Source organism: Cygnus atratus, chromosome 19, assembly GCF_013377495.2.
Source record: "Cygnus atratus isolate AKBS03 ecotype Queensland, Australia chromosome 19, CAtr_DNAZoo_HiC_assembly, whole genome shotgun sequence".
Taxonomy (NCBI): domain Eukaryota; kingdom Metazoa; phylum Chordata; class Aves; order Anseriformes; family Anatidae; genus Cygnus; species Cygnus atratus.
In genome coordinates, this window is record NC_066380.1 from 413,882 (window position 1) to 430,997 (window position 17,116).

General features: G+C 40.6%; 1 protein-coding gene across 4 annotated transcripts in view; it reads right to left on the reverse strand.

Annotated features, from left to right (window-relative positions):
• The window catches only part of LMX1B (LIM homeobox transcription factor 1 beta), a 120,160-nt gene that overhangs the window by 8,281 nt on the left and 94,763 nt on the right, over positions 1-17,116 (reverse strand). The window contains exons 3-8 of one of the 4 annotated variants that reach the window (XM_050714600.1): positions 15,125-15,357; positions 11,388-11,566; positions 10,312-10,389; positions 9,845-9,911; positions 8,704-8,862; positions 138-6,933 (exon numbers count right to left, since the gene is read on the reverse strand). In XM_050714600.1, coding sequence (XP_050570557.1) covers positions 6,776-6,933; positions 8,704-8,862; positions 9,845-9,911; positions 10,312-10,389; positions 11,388-11,566; positions 15,125-15,357 — 874 coding nt within the window. In that variant the 3' untranslated portion in view covers positions 138-6,775. Of the gene's footprint in view, positions 1-137; positions 6,934-8,703; positions 8,866-9,844; positions 9,912-10,311; positions 10,390-11,387; positions 11,567-15,124; positions 15,358-17,116 lie in introns of those variants that run through there. The other 3 variants (XM_035555259.2, XM_050714599.1, XM_035555258.2) reach the window with 3 other exon arrangements.

Here is a 17,116-nt window from a genome sequence, read left to right on the forward strand (position 1 = left end):
AGCATATCTTTTCTGTGGGTGAAAAACAGCATTTTGCTGGAAATCATAATTCTCAGATTAAAATAGTTTAAATGGAAGACTTTGAAGGAAAACTATTAACAATATCTAACTTGCCTTACAACAAAACTGGACAGATGAGACCATACCACAGCTCAGTGGGTGAGAATCCCATCGATAGCTGGTGTCAGTGGGAAATGTGTAGGGTCAGGGCACAGGCACAGTGGGTTCCCTGGATAATCCTTCCCTTGATGATCGCCAAGCCCTGGTAAACAGCAGGACAGCTGGAGTTTGCACCCAGGATGTTATTAACAGCAGCAAACAGCTCTTACCACCCCCCACCCCTTCCCAAACTTATCTGAGAGTTGGATACCCACTTAGGCTGCAGCTCTCCACAGCAGTCAGTGGCAATGACTACTACAGTCTTCCCCTGAAGCAGTTCATGGATCAGAAACACTGATAATCTTCTAGAACTCTGCTACTCAATGGAAGAATCAGAGGGCCAGTGTGAGATGCTGTGTTCATGGTGTCAGCTGTTTGCTCTAAGAGGTATTTTCCCATTTTCTTCTACAGCTGTGCCTGTGGCTGGTGGCATCAAGGCAGTGCACCCAAGCTTGTCGTGATCCCAGGTATTCCTGGTATGCTTTCTGCTAGGCTTATTGCAGTTGACTGCTCATATTCATATGCTTAAGAGTAAGCCCTGGAGGCAGGCTAGTATGCAGGACGCAGATGTTGTGAGTGGGCAAGAAGTTGCCTCTCTTCCTAGTGCTAACAGGAACAAGTAGACCCCGCACACACTTTGGTCCTGACAGAGTTATAGCTGTGTGAGTAGTCTGGTTGCACCATCTTCAATTCCTACAGACTTTGCCTGTCTTAAGACAGCCCATGCAAAGAAGGCTGAGGGCCATGGTGATATGTAAAATACTGTCCCCATTCCTGCGGAGGCGCACTCAAACTATGGAAGATGAAGAACAGTGTGAAGAGAGACCCTGTCTTTGCCCTTGCTTTATGTCCCCTTGGAACAAAGGAGGGCACTCAATTAACAGCCTGGACTACCATTCCACATCACTAAAAAATAAATATATAACACAGTGGTCGGTTATAATGATCCCCTGGTTATCCTGCCTGAGAAAACAGTGGTGCCATCCCCCACTTTGCAGAGAAAACACTTTCAGTCTGCAAAAGCAAAGAAAGAACTGCACACTGAAAGAAAATCCTGCTTTGTTTACAGGTTGTTTATTTACAAATATACTGAAGTGTTATCTTTTTTTCCTTCTTTTTCTGTTTTTGTTTACTGTGTTTGTGTGTGTATGTGTGCATGTGCACAAAGGAAGAAGCATAATGTATGAGAAATTCATGTATCTTAGCTGCCAGACAATGGTGGCAGGAAAAAAATCAGTGAAATGAAATTTAAAAACACTAATAAATAATTTAACAATGACAAGTAATTAAATAATAATAATAATAAAATAAAAAAAAGACAATGATCTACATACATTATGGTGGTTTGTTACCAATGCAGAGGGAAAGGAGCAGGGAAACTACTGTGAAAGGCAGATGGTTAATTATGAGAGAGCATATTCATATTTTTTTACAAGTTAAACAAATTGTAACAGACAGCTACAAAATACTACATTTTGATAACATAAATACAGAATATATAAATATACAAGTAATACAGCCATACACAGCTAAAAAATAAGGTGTTCACTTAAAAACAGAGTTCCCAATGTTAAATATCTGGCAGTCCCTTCACAGCCACTACTAAACAGAAGAATGGTGTACAGAACCAAAAGGACCTTGGCTGTACCCTTTAGGAAGGCAAATAGTTTCAGTTTATTCAGGTAGGCCTCAAATGAGCAAGACTGTGCTTAAATCCCACCAAAGTCTACAGGCTTTACATACCTGCCAAAAGTTAAGCAAGTGTGTAAGTAGTTACCTAGCAAGACAGACCCAAAACCTGAAGCCCTAGCCACATCACTGTGGGTGCAGATGTCAGCTGTCCAGTGCCACCAGGATGAGGAGGAATGAAGACACACTAAAGATGTACCAGCACATGCAGGGAACATCTGCTCTCCGTGAATGCATGGCATGAATGGTTTGGGCATCAGATTGTGTAAAGCACTGCCCTGAGCATTTCAGACTTTGTGTACTGTGGTTCCAACTTCCATGGCTTTGATGTGCTTTAATATGCTCTCTTTCCTTTCACTTTTATGACCAAACTTGGGGCTTGTGAGAGCCTTTTCCTCCCTCTTTCATTCTGCTGTTAATTTTTAGTGACTTTATGGGACAGCCAGAATTATTATGACATGGTTTGAAGAAGGTGCTCTTGCAAACCCCAGCTTGCAACATCCCTAGCACTATCGTGGTGAGCTGGGTTCCCTGGGGCACCTAGGAAGGTGACTTGGGAGGTATTTCTGATCCCTAAGGAAACTGGAAGGGAGTCCTGAGCACAGTATGAAGAGGTAAGTGGGTTCACATCATCCCTGGAAGGTTTGCCAGCATGAAGGCCCTTCCCCATGCAATGATGGCACAGTGAGGTGGCTAGGTTGCTGCTGATAGAGCAGCAGTGATCTCCTTAAAGGACCTGGTAGCATTCATCAGACTTGTGCAGGGTGAGTCTGAAGGACCTACTCAGCAGCCATCGTGAGACTAACACGAGTCATGTCTTCAGCATGGTTAGCAGCAACTGGGTTAAGTGATCTGGATGTTTTTGATGACAGTGTTTAAAGAAGTAAATAAGATCAAAATTCCTAGGATGCAGTTTCAATCTTAGTGAGTGCAACCACTATATTTTTACTTACAGCAACATAACTGTCTTTCATGTTGTGACTAAACACATTTACTGCCAGCCCCCTAACTGCTTAGAATATGGGTTTTATCCCATAGTATTGTGAAAAATAGGGGGGGGCTGAAAGGAGCAGTACATGGTAGGAATCGTTCCCTTGACATTCAACCATGCAATGGAAATATGCTGCTGCTCAGCTGAGAGCCAGTTGGTGGGTTCAGTGACCACACTGTTCAGTAACCATTCATGAAGGCAGGAAAAACTCTGTGTGCTACCATTGCTTTTATGAACAGATCTTGTAATTGCACAATAAAGACCTCTGAGGAAGCTGTTACTTAGTGTATTCATTCTGATCTCACAGTAACCTTTTTTAAACATTATTGAGCAAACACTGAAACCTAATCAATCATCTTTTACTTAATTGCATCTTGTCACCACTTTAGCTTAACACGTATTCCTTGCTTAGCCAAAACAATGATTGGAACACCATGAAGAGTTCACTTGATGCATTTATATTAGAAAAGGGTTAATTTCCTAGGGAAAATGATCACTGTAAGGTGCATGTAATAAACTGCTGTCATGACCTCTAACCTTCAAGCTCCCATATGTGCAATCATTGTTTGTGGTTTCCGTAGAAGTGCCAGATGCTAAGAATTTTTGGCAAGGGTTTATCAATTTGACTCAGTATAAGATATTACTGTGATATGGACCATTAAACATTTTACTTTCACCTGATTGGTGACATTTCCCTTGACAACAGAAGAGTAAAACAGAAATCAAAAAGGTCAGAGGTTGCTATATAATCTTTTACTGCAGGTCCCAGGTTAAAACCACAATGATCACACTCCAGTAGGATAATTCATTCCACAAAAAAGTGACATTTATTTTGCTTTAATGAACTTTGGCCTTTGCCAGATTTAATGGGTCTGCTGGAAATCACTGACCATGCATTCCTTCCCTTGACCAGCAGCAATCCACAGTGGCAAGGGAAGCATTATGCACGCCAGATGGCTTGACTGTGTAGTGTCTGTGGCACCAGAGGTGGTAGAAAATGGGGGAACAAACAGCTAAGGCATCATCATACAACACACCAAGGGAAAAGGAGACGGTATGTACAGGTACAGTGCAATGAAAGAAAAAAAAAAGTAGCAAACAACCATCTAAAGAACAGCAAAAGATTATGGTTACTTCAGCTATCAAACGGGATATTGGATTCTTTACCTTGGAAATCGATTGTATTTTCAACAACCAGCCCAGAAGCAGAGGTAGAGTTGGGACAAGACAGTTCTCCAAACTGTAGGACACATTATAGTTATCACTTAAGTCTCTGTATACAATAAATGCCATTTTGGTCCTGCCAGGAATGAGGGACAAAGCAAGATTTATGTCTAGTCTATAAACCCAGTATGTTTGAGATGGTGAACACGCTTTTCTATGATTCTGGATGAGCACAGGAGGAGGATGGGGAGGAAAATATTATGAATTCATTGAGATTGGTGGTTATAAATGTTTATAATGTGCTACATGAAAAGTGCTTGCCTTCTGCCCTGTAAGCAGTATAGCTCACCTGAGTTCTTTATGTTTGCTATCACTGAAGAGAGAAAGGAAATTGTTATTTATCTTGACACGCAAAGAAAGGGAAGAATGGCTGCGAAAAGAAAGTTCTTCCAATTTCAAAACATATCCAGGGGCTCACAACCTTCAACTAAAAAAACACATCCCTACCGGAAAGTGAGAGAACGGTTACTAGCAAAAGTAACAGACCCACCTCCCTGGGCGTGGCAGGCTCCTTGGAGAGATGAAATAGGCACCTACAGGAAGGGGAGCATCACCCCACACAGGGATGTTTGTTCCTTCACACATGAAGGGCCCTGTATGAGGCAGGTGGTGAGTTGGCCACTGCTCTGCAGCAGGAGGGGTTTACCTCCAGGTCTGCGCTTAGCTCTGCTGCAGTGTATGCATGTAGTCTTCTCCCCTAGTGCAAGCCTCATCACAGTGTGAAGATGCATGGGCTTATCTCAAAGACAGAAATTTGCTTTCTTACTAAACCTCTGACGCTCTCAGCCTGCATCTTCATATTGGAGAAGAACATGATCTTACCTGTTCCCTTGGACCTACCACCTATCCATGCCATCCCTCCCTCTGGGGCACAGGGAGAGAGCCCTGCTGCATGGGCGAAGGGGCACTTGGCTGCCCAGCAGAACTAGGCTCTGTGGGCAGAGGAGCTCTGGGGCTGGGTGCAGTGGGCACTCCTTCCCTCCCCACGCAGGAATAGCGCCCCTTGGCCAGGGTCAGGGTCCCAGGGAGTGTCTGCACTCCTGCAAATGGAATGCTCTACGCCTCCCCAGGAGGCTGCTGCTCTGAGCTGCTGCCAGTCCTCACCCAAAGGAATCAGATTAACCAACACTTCGGTTTGTTTTTGGATATTATGGTCAATATAGTAAAGGTATTTATTTCAGAAAGGGCCTATCCTGCCAATCTTTCCCCATGAGCTCTATTTTGAACACGCCCTATAATTACTGATATTACCCTGGCAAATTTTCCCAATGAAGTTTTCTCCACTAAGAACCATGACTGTACTTGTCTGCCTCTCCACATTATAATTATCACCAGGCAATATTTATAACTATGCTATTATTATTTATGATATTTTATGCCCTATGAAAACCTATATGACATATGCTCAAACTTCAGCATCTGAGATGATCAAACTTCATCTGGGTCATTTCCTTCAATTTATGCATTTCTTGTTCTTCCATTTGCACTACTAAAAGGTTAGTTGGAGTATTTACTGTAAATACAGTAAATCAGCGTGAAACTTGCAGTATTTCTGTTAGATTCCAGCTCAGTATATCTAAACCTCCCATTGTGATCTCTCTCCTACTTTTTTTTTTTTCTTCCTAGCTGGTGCACATTTCAGGACTTCTGATGGTTCAGGCTAGAACTGTATATCATAGATTCTTGCTGAAGCAAGATAATTAACTAAAGGAGTGCTTAATTATTGCAGATGGACAATGGAGAATAGCACATTTATGCCTCATGCAAAACATAAATAAACAGAACAGAATGAACAACATGTTTGCCAATCATAGCCTAGACTTGGAATTTGGCACTGAAATACTTACAAACAAAAGTAAACGTTTTATTCTCACACTGCAAAAAAAAATAATAAATAAAACTCTGTCTTGTAAGCACCTTTAGTTTTAATTAATAAAGATCAATACTAACCTAAATGCCTCTGTCCCTAACATGCATCTCCTCTCCAGGGTCATAGACCTTTCTTATTACAAAATCACTGGCTTTCTCCATAAATATAACTGTTAACCAGTTTCCTCAGTATCATATGTATAAGGGCTATAAACTAATCAGCAGATCTAGATTATGTAAAAAAAGTGTAGAAAGGAAACAAATGTTGAACGTCACATTTACATTAACTTCTCACAGTTCAATGGCAATTTATCCACAACATAGTATGAATCATGCAGTAAGAAAAGGGAGGAATCTCCAGTTTCTTTGATTTATTTTTCATGTGGTTGACCGATGTCAGTATCAGTGGCTTAAAAAAAAAAAAAATTAAACATCCAAAAGAAAGGGAGAGAGAAAGGAGGGAAAGGTCTAGCTTTCTGCAAAATCCATTTCCTTTACAACGATGAGCTCAAACCAAACCAAAAAAAAAAAAGGCTGCTGAAGAGCAGGGTCTTCTGTTCCTTCCACGCTTCTCTCTTGATCTGGTGCAAGCTGGGAATCAAGGGTATGGGACCAGTGGATGTGTTTTGTTTATATATGTATGTATGTAAGTAGGTAGGTATTGATATATATATACATACATACATATATGCACACAGATATAGTCTTCCTAAAAATGCTCTTTGCAGTCCAGAGGCGGCAGGAGTCACTGTGAAGGAAGAGCTGGGCAACATATGGCTGTAGAGTCTGCACTGGAAAAAGTCACTGGCTAAATATACGCCGGCTGTTTCTTTTCTTTTATTTTCATGAGGCGAAATATGAGCTCTGCATAGAGTACAGCCTGTCAATGGGGTTTCCTACTCTAGCCTGCATGGAGTTAACTTCAGAAGAGGCAAGAAAACAGTCGCTCAAGCTAGTTAAAGAGGTATCACTGTCGATATCATGAAAAATGGAGTCGTTTCCTGTAAATGAAATGTATATGTTAAGCTGTATTCTGTGCAGCCAGAGAAGGACATAGTACACATGGATGCTCATATGTTGCACACTGCAGCAAAATGGAATGCTCCTGGTTTTGTTTTGGCATGTTAACATAAGTTGGCTCTAAGCATCTGACCTATAAAGAGAAAGGCTAGCAATCAACTTGCAAAGTTCAACTGTCAGCAACACCACTTAGAAGTGCAGAAACCTGCCAGTATCTAATTTATGCCCCAGTCAACAGTACAAAAGCAAGGCTTGGCTGACAACATAAGCAAACGGTGTCAGGGGAGAAGGTCCCTGGCGTTCCTTGAGCTGGGATTCAGCACTTGTGGGGGCTCCGTGGAGGAAAGGAGGACCAGACGCTAAGAGCCCAACAACAGGAAAAAGCAGCCTGAGGACCAAAACCAGTAATGGTCTTCATTTACACACAAGGTAAAAGGCAGATCGACAAACACGACAGGACCCAGGAGAAGGCCCAACTTCCCTGGCCTCAAATGAGCTACAGTTGTAAACATGCTTTCTTGTCAGAAAATTCCACTCGCTGAGGGCTGGTTTGGAACACAGCACCATTTATTTCCCTTAGCAACTAGAATTTCAGCTTACTTCATATCTTAAGGTACCAGAACGAGCTCTAGCTCAAGTAATGTGGGCTTTAGAAAAGTGTTACAATGGTTCTTTTTCCTTATGCCTTCATTTAAAATGGCTTTCTTTTAATTCCTGCATTGGTTTTGAAACACAGAACATGCTTCTAAATGAGTTTTGCTTAGAATTTGCCAAGCACATTGTTAGCAACAAAATCACAAGCTGTCTAATGCTCATTTGCACTTCAAATATCCTCAGCTCCTTACAGTATTTACCAAATTGCCTGGTGTGCACTGTGGACTTGCCTCAGTGGAAAAAAGTAATAACACGGACCCAAGCCAGATTTCTTGTTGGTCTGTGCAATCCATGCTCATGAAAGTGATGTGCACATGTAACTCTGCAATGAAGTGCTCCTGGTCAATACAAAAGAGTCTGATGTAACAGGCCCTTGTGGGCAATAGCAAGGCCAATAATCACAGTCCAAGAAAACCTCTTAAGTTTTGTTTAAATGCCACACTGCAATTGTCCAGAATCAATTATTAGGCATTTAATGCTCATGATGCATTTGGTGTACCTATTCACTTGATGTTGTATGGGCAGGAAATTATAAAACCAAACCATCATCTTGAGTTTGGACAGAGAATATAATTATGCAGGAGAAATGTCCTGTGGTGATATATCTCTCAATAGCTCAAGAACTGCTCTTTAACAAATCCATGCATCCAATCTGAGGGATCTGAGAGGGGTGGTCATTTATTCTGGAATAAATAGACTACTTATCCTTATTAGACAACTTTTCAAAGCACTACTTTCCCAGAGCTTCTAGGAAGGGGAAAAACTTGTGAGGGAGATAGAATTTGTCTCTGTTTATTTTTAGATGTCTTGGATAGTGATTTAAAAAAGTGGAGCTGGAGAGGTACTGATGCTTGTTTTTATCATTTATCAAAACTATACTGTGAAGTAGTTTTGAAGGTTGTCCAGAGCCTGGGATAAGCTCTCTTCTACTCACTTATGTGTGCATGAAAACACACAAAACTGACTGGTACAAATTCCCTGGTACAAATCCCAGAAAAAAAATATTATAAAAGCAAGTAACTCTGTTGAACCTTTGTAGTGTGAACCTGTATATGAACCCTGCTATTTCTGATGCAGCAGAATGATGCTTGCCTTACCATAAGGATTCATGTGGTCGCCTGGCATTTGTGGAGGGGTAAGACCCTGTTGAAATGGGTCTGTGCCATAACTGCTTTGATCCATTGCTACAATCTGCTGCTGTGGCGGTGCAAGTGGTGTGTAAGATGTCATCATCCCTTCCATTCGATTAGACATTACTTCTGCAGAAGACACAGGAGGGCACAGTCACTGCTCAGCAACAAAGAGGCTGCAGACAGTAGCATTGGTGGCATTACTGAACATGAGATCAGAGGGAATACAGATAGGTGCTATGCAGAGGAGCATTCCCAATCTTGTCTGGGAATACAACCTTCAACAGTAAATTGAGAGACTTGTAATCTCTGACTACATAATCATGGAGTTCCTGGGTGCTTGACCGTCTCTTCCCAAAGTCTCCTGTGTCTGGCATAGCCCTTATAACATCTAATGCCTGTTGATGCCAGCCTAATACTGCTAATGCAGCAACAGCACAATGATTCCCTAAGCTGGAGTGGATATCATGTTGAGCAATCAATAAGTGCTTCCTTGACAGCATGCAGAACAGCCTCATGTGCTGCTCATAGACCATGATCCTGAACACCAGGACAGTTTTGATGCCCTGTGTAATGAAAAGGATATGAGGCTGCAAGGCCTTGGGATGCTGCTCCTTAACAGCATCCATGAAGAAGCAGGACAAGCCCTAGCACCTCTGTGCAAGTCCTGCCGAATGATCTTGGGCACAGGAGGGCAGCAGCAATGTTGATGCCCTTGCAGGCAGTCTGCAGATGCCCAGCTGTTCATGGTTCCCTTTCTTCATGAGAAAATAAGGCTAACTGGGGGATCTCCCTGGAGTGGGCCTCCTGGAGATTTCCTCCAGTGAAAGCTCCTCTGTACCGCATATTTCTTCTAGGGAGGTGGTAACAGCTTCTGTGTAAGCACCTCCAGGGTCTGGCCCCATGGGAGGACTTTGGGATAACCCGTGGCAAGCACTTGTACACAGCTGCTGTGTGTGCTTCCACAGATGATGGAGCACATTACCTACAGAGCTGTGAATGCCATGTATGGCTGTTCCAAGACATTATGCACCCATGTGGGAATGGCACTTTGAGAAATCTTGCAGATTCTTTTCCCCTTGCTTTACCTCCATCACAAATCCCCTACCTTGCCCTAGTCGCTGGGAGTTTTGTTGCTCCTGCTGCTGCTGATGCCTTCGTGCTAGCTTTTTCATCTGAATAAAAGAGGAAGAACAGAACAATTTCATGGGTCTGAATGAAACATTTTTTTCCTTTCAAAATTCTTTGCAAATATCAAATCAATTAATACAGACCACTTATATTCATGCATACATCACTGTGGGTTCAGTTTATTCTCTAAGCTTAAACATTTCAGTTTCTACTTCATATTTGCATGCAAAATTTACTTCCAACCTTGTGTTGCTTTGAGGACAAGAACTCAATGTTTGTGTTTGAAAGTGGCCCTTCTCTTATGAATGTAGAAAGCAGAGAATGAAAAATGTGTATAGTTTAGTCCCTAGGATCTTTGTGATATGTACAACTCAGGGAGGAGAAAGGAATCTCTATTGCAGGACAATTTGTATTCTACATTTGAGAACATGACAAACAACCTACCTTTGCTCTTTGGTTTTGAAACCAGACCTGGACAACTCGCACACTGAGTCCTGTTTCAGCTGCTAGTGTTTCTCTGACCTGAAGGAAGAAATGTTTAATGATGTAATTTTTTCATATTATTATTATTATTATTATTTTACATCTAGTAAGTTATGTTAAGAGAAAGATGTTTGTATTTACAATAAAAATTTCAGGTACAGAATTAATTTTTTTAAATCCCTCATATTTTTGCAGTTTGTGCAAGTTCTGCCCTTCATACCACTACCAGTTTCATAAATACTAAACAAATACTCTGAGCTGTGTAAAATTATACTAACTCATTTCAAAACTTTTGTCTTACCCATAAATGAGTTCTGTATAAAAATTACAAATTTAGTATGAACACTTTTCATGTTTTTTAAGCAGAACTTGATACTTTAAAATGGAAACAAGGCACATTGCACTGTCCCAAGAGATATACTTTGTACATCTGCAAGAGAATGTCACTTTTTCCAACAATGACAATTTTGGGGATCCAACTCCATTTTTTCCCAATCAAATTTAGGAGGAAACGTTACCTAGGTGGCTTTTCACAGAGATGTGATTTTCATCAGCTTCATCATACCTTTCCCTAGCTGCTATAACTGAGATTAACACCATAGTTAATTTTCTTGAAAAAACAGGACTGGAAGGACAAGTAGTGGGACTAGGGTTGTGCACCCGTCTCACTGGACAGTGACTCCCTCTGTGGTGGAAAGGAGAAGGGCACAAAGACCCTTGTTTACCCAGGCTCTGACTGTCCATGACTACTACATGTTTTACAAGAAACAAACAGCATTGCTCCATGGAAATCAGTCTCAGTTACATTCTGAATACCCAGAAATAACATTGTGCTGATCCCAAGCTACTAACTGCTTAAAGATAAGAAGGAATTTGGGTGAGTACTGCCATATGCTGGCCTGGTTTTCTACATTCACCACAGGGTACCTGATGCTGGCCTGGGAAGAGGCAAGGGCCTACGTGGACCTGTGGCCTGACCCTGTCACCATCACGGCCTGGTGTCAGAGCTTACTGGTGGTCCCTGATGATGCACCTACCTTCCTACAGGGCTTGGAAGACACTTCAAAGGATGCTTTGAATGCTCGTCTCTGCTGTGTAGTAAGTATTGTCCTTGGTCGTTTAGGTCTCCTTGGGTCTTTCCCATCGTCACTTCCTTTTCCTTGGGTTACTTGTCCTTTGGTGGGTTTAACATCTCCATCTTCATCATCACTTTTAACTGGTGAAAAATAAAAAGAATATAAAACCGAGCTTGTTCCACCAAGATAACAACCTGTGTGAGAACTACTCTTCAGCTGCAAACTTGTCAGCAGGTTCAACTATTATCCTATGTTTATTTGAAGACTTAAATTTACTTAAATTCTCTTAAATGTGTGTACACTGCCTAAATCAAATTTCACAAAAGCAGAAAAATGAGCTAAGTTTAAATTGAGGGCATGGGACTAACCAGGGGGTGGAAACTCAGAATGTGCTTCAGTATCTCCAGGAACCGGGCACTGATAGACTTGGTGCCCTTCCAGCATTTCTTGGTCTGATCTACCCCCACCTGCTGACACTTGCAACCACACCAACTAGCTTTCCAACACTTTCCCTTCACAGAATAGCTGCATCTTCTCCTAGAGCACTAGATTCAGAGAGGTGCTAGGGAAGCAAAACAGTGTAAATGCAAATATTCCCAAAATATCTTAAGGTCTGTTTCGCTAAATATAGTGTAGATTCCAGTTATTGTTTTGAATATTTTGAAGCTCTGGAGATAATATTAAATATATTCTTTGCCCTCTCATTTCTGCATCCCATGGAAAACATCAGTATCCTTTCTCTGCGTATTACAATGTGTCTACATGTGCATGCACAAATTTATCTTGCTTGGCAAATACAAATAAATATATCTATTGTGTAGAATAAATAGATTATTTGTATTTTCTATGGTTAGATTCTAAATATTCTTATGATCTGGTGATATGATGTGTGTTAGTATATTGTACTGGGAAATTTCAATCTCAGTGGTAAAGTTTGAAGAGTAAGTATAAATTCTGATGTGAAAAACTTTTCAATGTGGTATATTTTATTTTACCAGACTACTGTTTTTTTTTCTTCCAGAAAACATTAATATACTATTCTAGGGACTTCAGCCTTAAGAAACATGCTGCAATTTTGATATACTCAAAGATGACGTTTGGGGAATTAACAAATTAGACTTTAATTCATTTTAAGGTCTGATTATTATTTACCTGGCAATCTAATCACCTTTTACTTTAATAAGCATCTTTTTCCTAATGATTAAAGAGAAGTTCAGTCATTTTAATAACCATGACATTATTAACTTTCGAGCATGCCATTTCTAAGGAAAGGTTTGTGAGGATTAATATTGCTCATTGGAGAGTTACTTTTGTGTCCAGTGGATAAATATTTGATTGGAGAAGGACACATACTCAGCCAGGGGTATGTGAGATCATTTGCTCTCACACGGGCATTTGCGAGATCTATGTTTTCAATGTATTAGACAATGGGAGATGAAACATCCCATTTAATTTGTTAACTTGTTTTTCAGGTTTGGGTTTGGCTAACAGAGAATAATGGGGAAAAAAGCATCTCCAGGAGTAAGAAACTACCCCTTGCCTTGTGCCAAGGGAAAATGAAGTTGAAACCAAGCTTATTTTGTACTGCTTTGGCAGCTTACTGCCCATCTGATCACAAAATACAAAATCTAGTAGTGAAGGAGTACACATCTGTGCCAGATGTAGCCCTCAGACAGAGGCAGCTGGCAAACAGCAACCACCAGTCCCAGCGTGGCACACTTGCACTTGCTGGCAAGAACAGCAGGGGAGGAGCAGGATTACCACAGTCATCACTGCAGGACTGGGTACAGCCCTGCTCACTGGTCTTCTCAAAGGGGTTTGTCTGGGTACAGACAGTCTGCAGCAGGTTGCTGAAGCTGGTGATGGTAAAACACGCTGAAAGGCAAATAGGAAACTCACACACCTCAGGCAAATTCACAGAGACCAAACCCTGTGACATGAGATTTAGAAAGGCTCTGGTCCTGCACATCCTGCTGAGTCAGCAGTGACCTTTGTCTTACAGCATTCATGACACAAAAATATAAATTTGAGCAATGTGGTGAATATGGCTCTCGGATTAGAGACGAAGTATAATTACTATTCCTAGTGAAATTGGAATAATGTATTTTCCCAAACTACAGGCAAACATTTGTGTTATTTGTACGCTTAATGGAATGGTAATTGTTGATTTTCTTAGACATTTTCTTGGGAAACAAATGAGTAATTATGACGACTGGCAGCAGTCTGCATACACACTGTCTCTAGTCTTGAACTCAGCCAGAGCACACTGCAATGCAAAGTTTCCAGTCTTGGTGAGTATACACAGCACAGGAAGGAGGAATCCTGTCTCTCCTGGACATGCTTGAGCTTAGACATGATGCCCAGACAGACAGCAAGCATCTTTGCTCACCCTTTCAAAACTTCCCTTAAGAAGTGGGTGGAGGACAGGAAGTATTCATTTCTCCCTCGCTGCAGAGAACTTGGGGAAAACACCCATCAGCTGCTGTCAGTTGTAAGGACTCCACTTCCTTCTTTAGGAGAAGGCAAAAGTTCTTTTTGCACAGTATGGTGATCCTCTGCCTCAGTCCCCAGGCCAGGTGGTGCAGACTTGTAATCATACTGTTCAAACCCTAGGTCCCCATGAAGGGAGAGGTTACTTCACACTGTAGACTAGCAGCAGTGCATTTTAGTGAGGTATTGAACCTGTCAACCCTGGAACCTGGACAGTTCGAACCCCTTGAGTTTGCACTCATCAGGAACAGTGTAGGACCTATAGGAGACATCCTTGACAATCCATAACAGGCAAGCTTTGCATGCCTCACTTCTGTACCACATGTAGCACACAAACCATGGAGCAGCTATCCTTGAGTCAGTATGTAGATTGCCTCCTGGGTTTACACAAGAATGAAGCTCAGACACAAAATAACATGTACAACACAAATGATCAGAAAGCATGGAAGAGACATACTACCAGAAAGAAGTCTGGGTGGAGATAAGGAGAGTCAAATATTGTACTTGAAATCATTCAGAGATGGTCTCCAAGTTACTGCTTTTTATTCTTATTTTTATTTTTGTGTGAGTCTCCTTGCCTGCCTTAACATGAATTGATATGCAGACATCCTCTCCAAGTGTGCAGCCACAGTGGCTTCCTCTGCACTACTCATGCTATTGCTGGAACAAACCCATTTCTCTTTTTTTTTTTTTCAGATTCTTCTCAGTATGTGTATGTGGTACTTGTCATTTTCCTTAAAGTTAATGCATGTGACTGGAAGAGAGAAATATATTTTGGAATACTCTGAAAAATCATGTTTTCTACTTTTCCCATTTTTGTAGCTTACTGTTGAAAGTATATGTGCAGAAGACTCCCTGAAATCAGAGCAAATTTTAGGTGGAGAAAAGTATGCCTACACTTTAAACAAGGTCTCGGATATTTGAAGTCAGTCTGATTCACATGCTACAATCTCATAGAAAAACACAATCTTGACCAAAAATAAATAAATAAATAAATAAATAAATTTTTGTCCTTTACTAAGAGAGCAGCAAATTAAGTTAAGGAGAACAGGCTGGGGATTTTCAGCTGTGCCTGCTAAGAGCTGTAAATTGCATGGGTGGCATCTGCATATAGAGAAAGTAGATGTGTAAATGGATATACTTCTCTGTAAAAATGCTCTACAAACCTTTGTGGTTTTTCCAGCTGGGACAGAAGTGGGAAAGCTCACCTGAGTCTGAGTCGTCTGGGCTGACAGAGCTCAACAGGTCTTTCTCTTTTTCATAGTCACTTTTGCAGAGCAACTGCCCTTCCTTCAGAACAAATTCATCCCCTTTCCTCAGCTGTCGTTCACAAACACAGCAGCAGAAGCAGCTTAAGTGGTAAACACACTCCAGGGCTCTCATCACAAATTCTGTTGGGGCAATCTTTTCCATGCAGCCACTGCACTTGGCAGCAAACAGCCTGTAAGAAAGAAAGGCAGTAAAGTCAAAGAGAATGTCAGATCATACACTGCATGAATTTAAATACAACAAATTCTTCAACGTAACTACAGATCAGCTTGCCTCATACTTTTGTACACTGGGAAACTTGCATCCTTAGTCTTGGAAACATTGTAGGCATGCATTTTATTCAAATGTCAGTCACTTTGGATTAGAGATTTGTCTCATTGTTTTGTTCCTCTTCAGGATAAGAAACATTAAGGTGCTCTCAGAGTTTGGATAACTTTCTTCAAAACCAAATTTACTTTAATTTACTTTTTAGAGGGCAAACAAAACAAAACAAAAAGCTGATCTCTTTTTTTTATTATTATTTTTTAATTTTTTATTTATTTATTTATTTTTATTTTTATATACAGGAGTTCTGATATCAGCACTTTAACCTATTCTGAATAGATTTCATGACTTGCCCTTTCTGGTATCGTCTGTCTCTGAGGAGGTTAACAGATGAACACAGAAAAAAGCATGAAAGCTTATTGCTAATGCTGAGCAGAAGATGACGCACACATGCAATCACACACATGCAACTGATAAAGAGAGGAGTGAAATAACATGGCTTTTCTTTGGATGTTGAGTTATTCCAGACCAACCTGTCTCCAAAGAGAATACTGTGCATTTTAAATGGTGTGAAACATCCTTTGGCAGAGACAGGCAGCGATACAATCTGCTAAATTACCACTATAATCACAGGCTCTGGAATATACGCTATATTCCAGACTAGTTCTTATTAAACCTTTATTAACCCCCTCTTTCATCCATCATTAATTTTCTAAGATAAAGTTTGAATGATTTAGATTAATTTTATTTTGCTTTTCTAATAGCAACTGGGAATCTCCCTAAGTGAGCTTTTCGGAAGAGGGCTGCTTCAAATAAAGATGAATAGCTAAGTTATGTCCCTGTATCACACAGTGGCTTTGGTAATTTGAAATTCAGTGTCTCTTATGGCAATACATCAAAGTGCAAGGTGCATTAATATTTACATTTTTTAAAATAAAATTAACACAACTGCACCAATGTGTTCACAGGAAAAAGGAGATTCTACCTTTTAGGATGAGGTATGCTGCTTTCTTTTTCATCCTCAGAATTATCTTTTTTTTTTTTTAATCTTTATTTTTATAAAAGGCAAATATCATCAATTTTAGAAGGCACAGTCTGTGGTAGCTACTGAGTTCTCCAAAGCTTCCATTTTGTCTGAGCTGAGAAAATACAGCAAAATGGCAACCACTAGCTCTTCAGAAAAGCAGAGAGTCACAAAATGGGTAAGAGGGAAAAGAAAATGTAAATACATTTGCATACTGCATCCAAAGAAAGGTGGAGTGCCCAAGACCTTGTGTGTTTTTACATTTGTATCTTTTGATCTGATGAAAGAGATCTACTCTATTAACCTTGCTGGTTTGGTGTATATCTTTGCACAATCACAGCTACAACATGACAGATATGCACTGCACAAGTCATACAAGGAACTCTTAGCAACTCCTTTTTGGGTACACAATGAATTAAATCTATTAAAGGAAAATTGATATCATGCAGGACCCACAGCCACTGCTGGTATATAGGCCATTTAATTTCCTGCAGTCTATTGTGTTTGCCTATATGTTCGGGCTTTTTTGCTCTTACATACAAACTTTAAAAGAGGAAAATACGATTTTATGTTCTAACTAGTAAGCATCACAAAAATATTACAATGTCTTAGCTAGTAAATTCCTATGCAGGAAATATTTCTA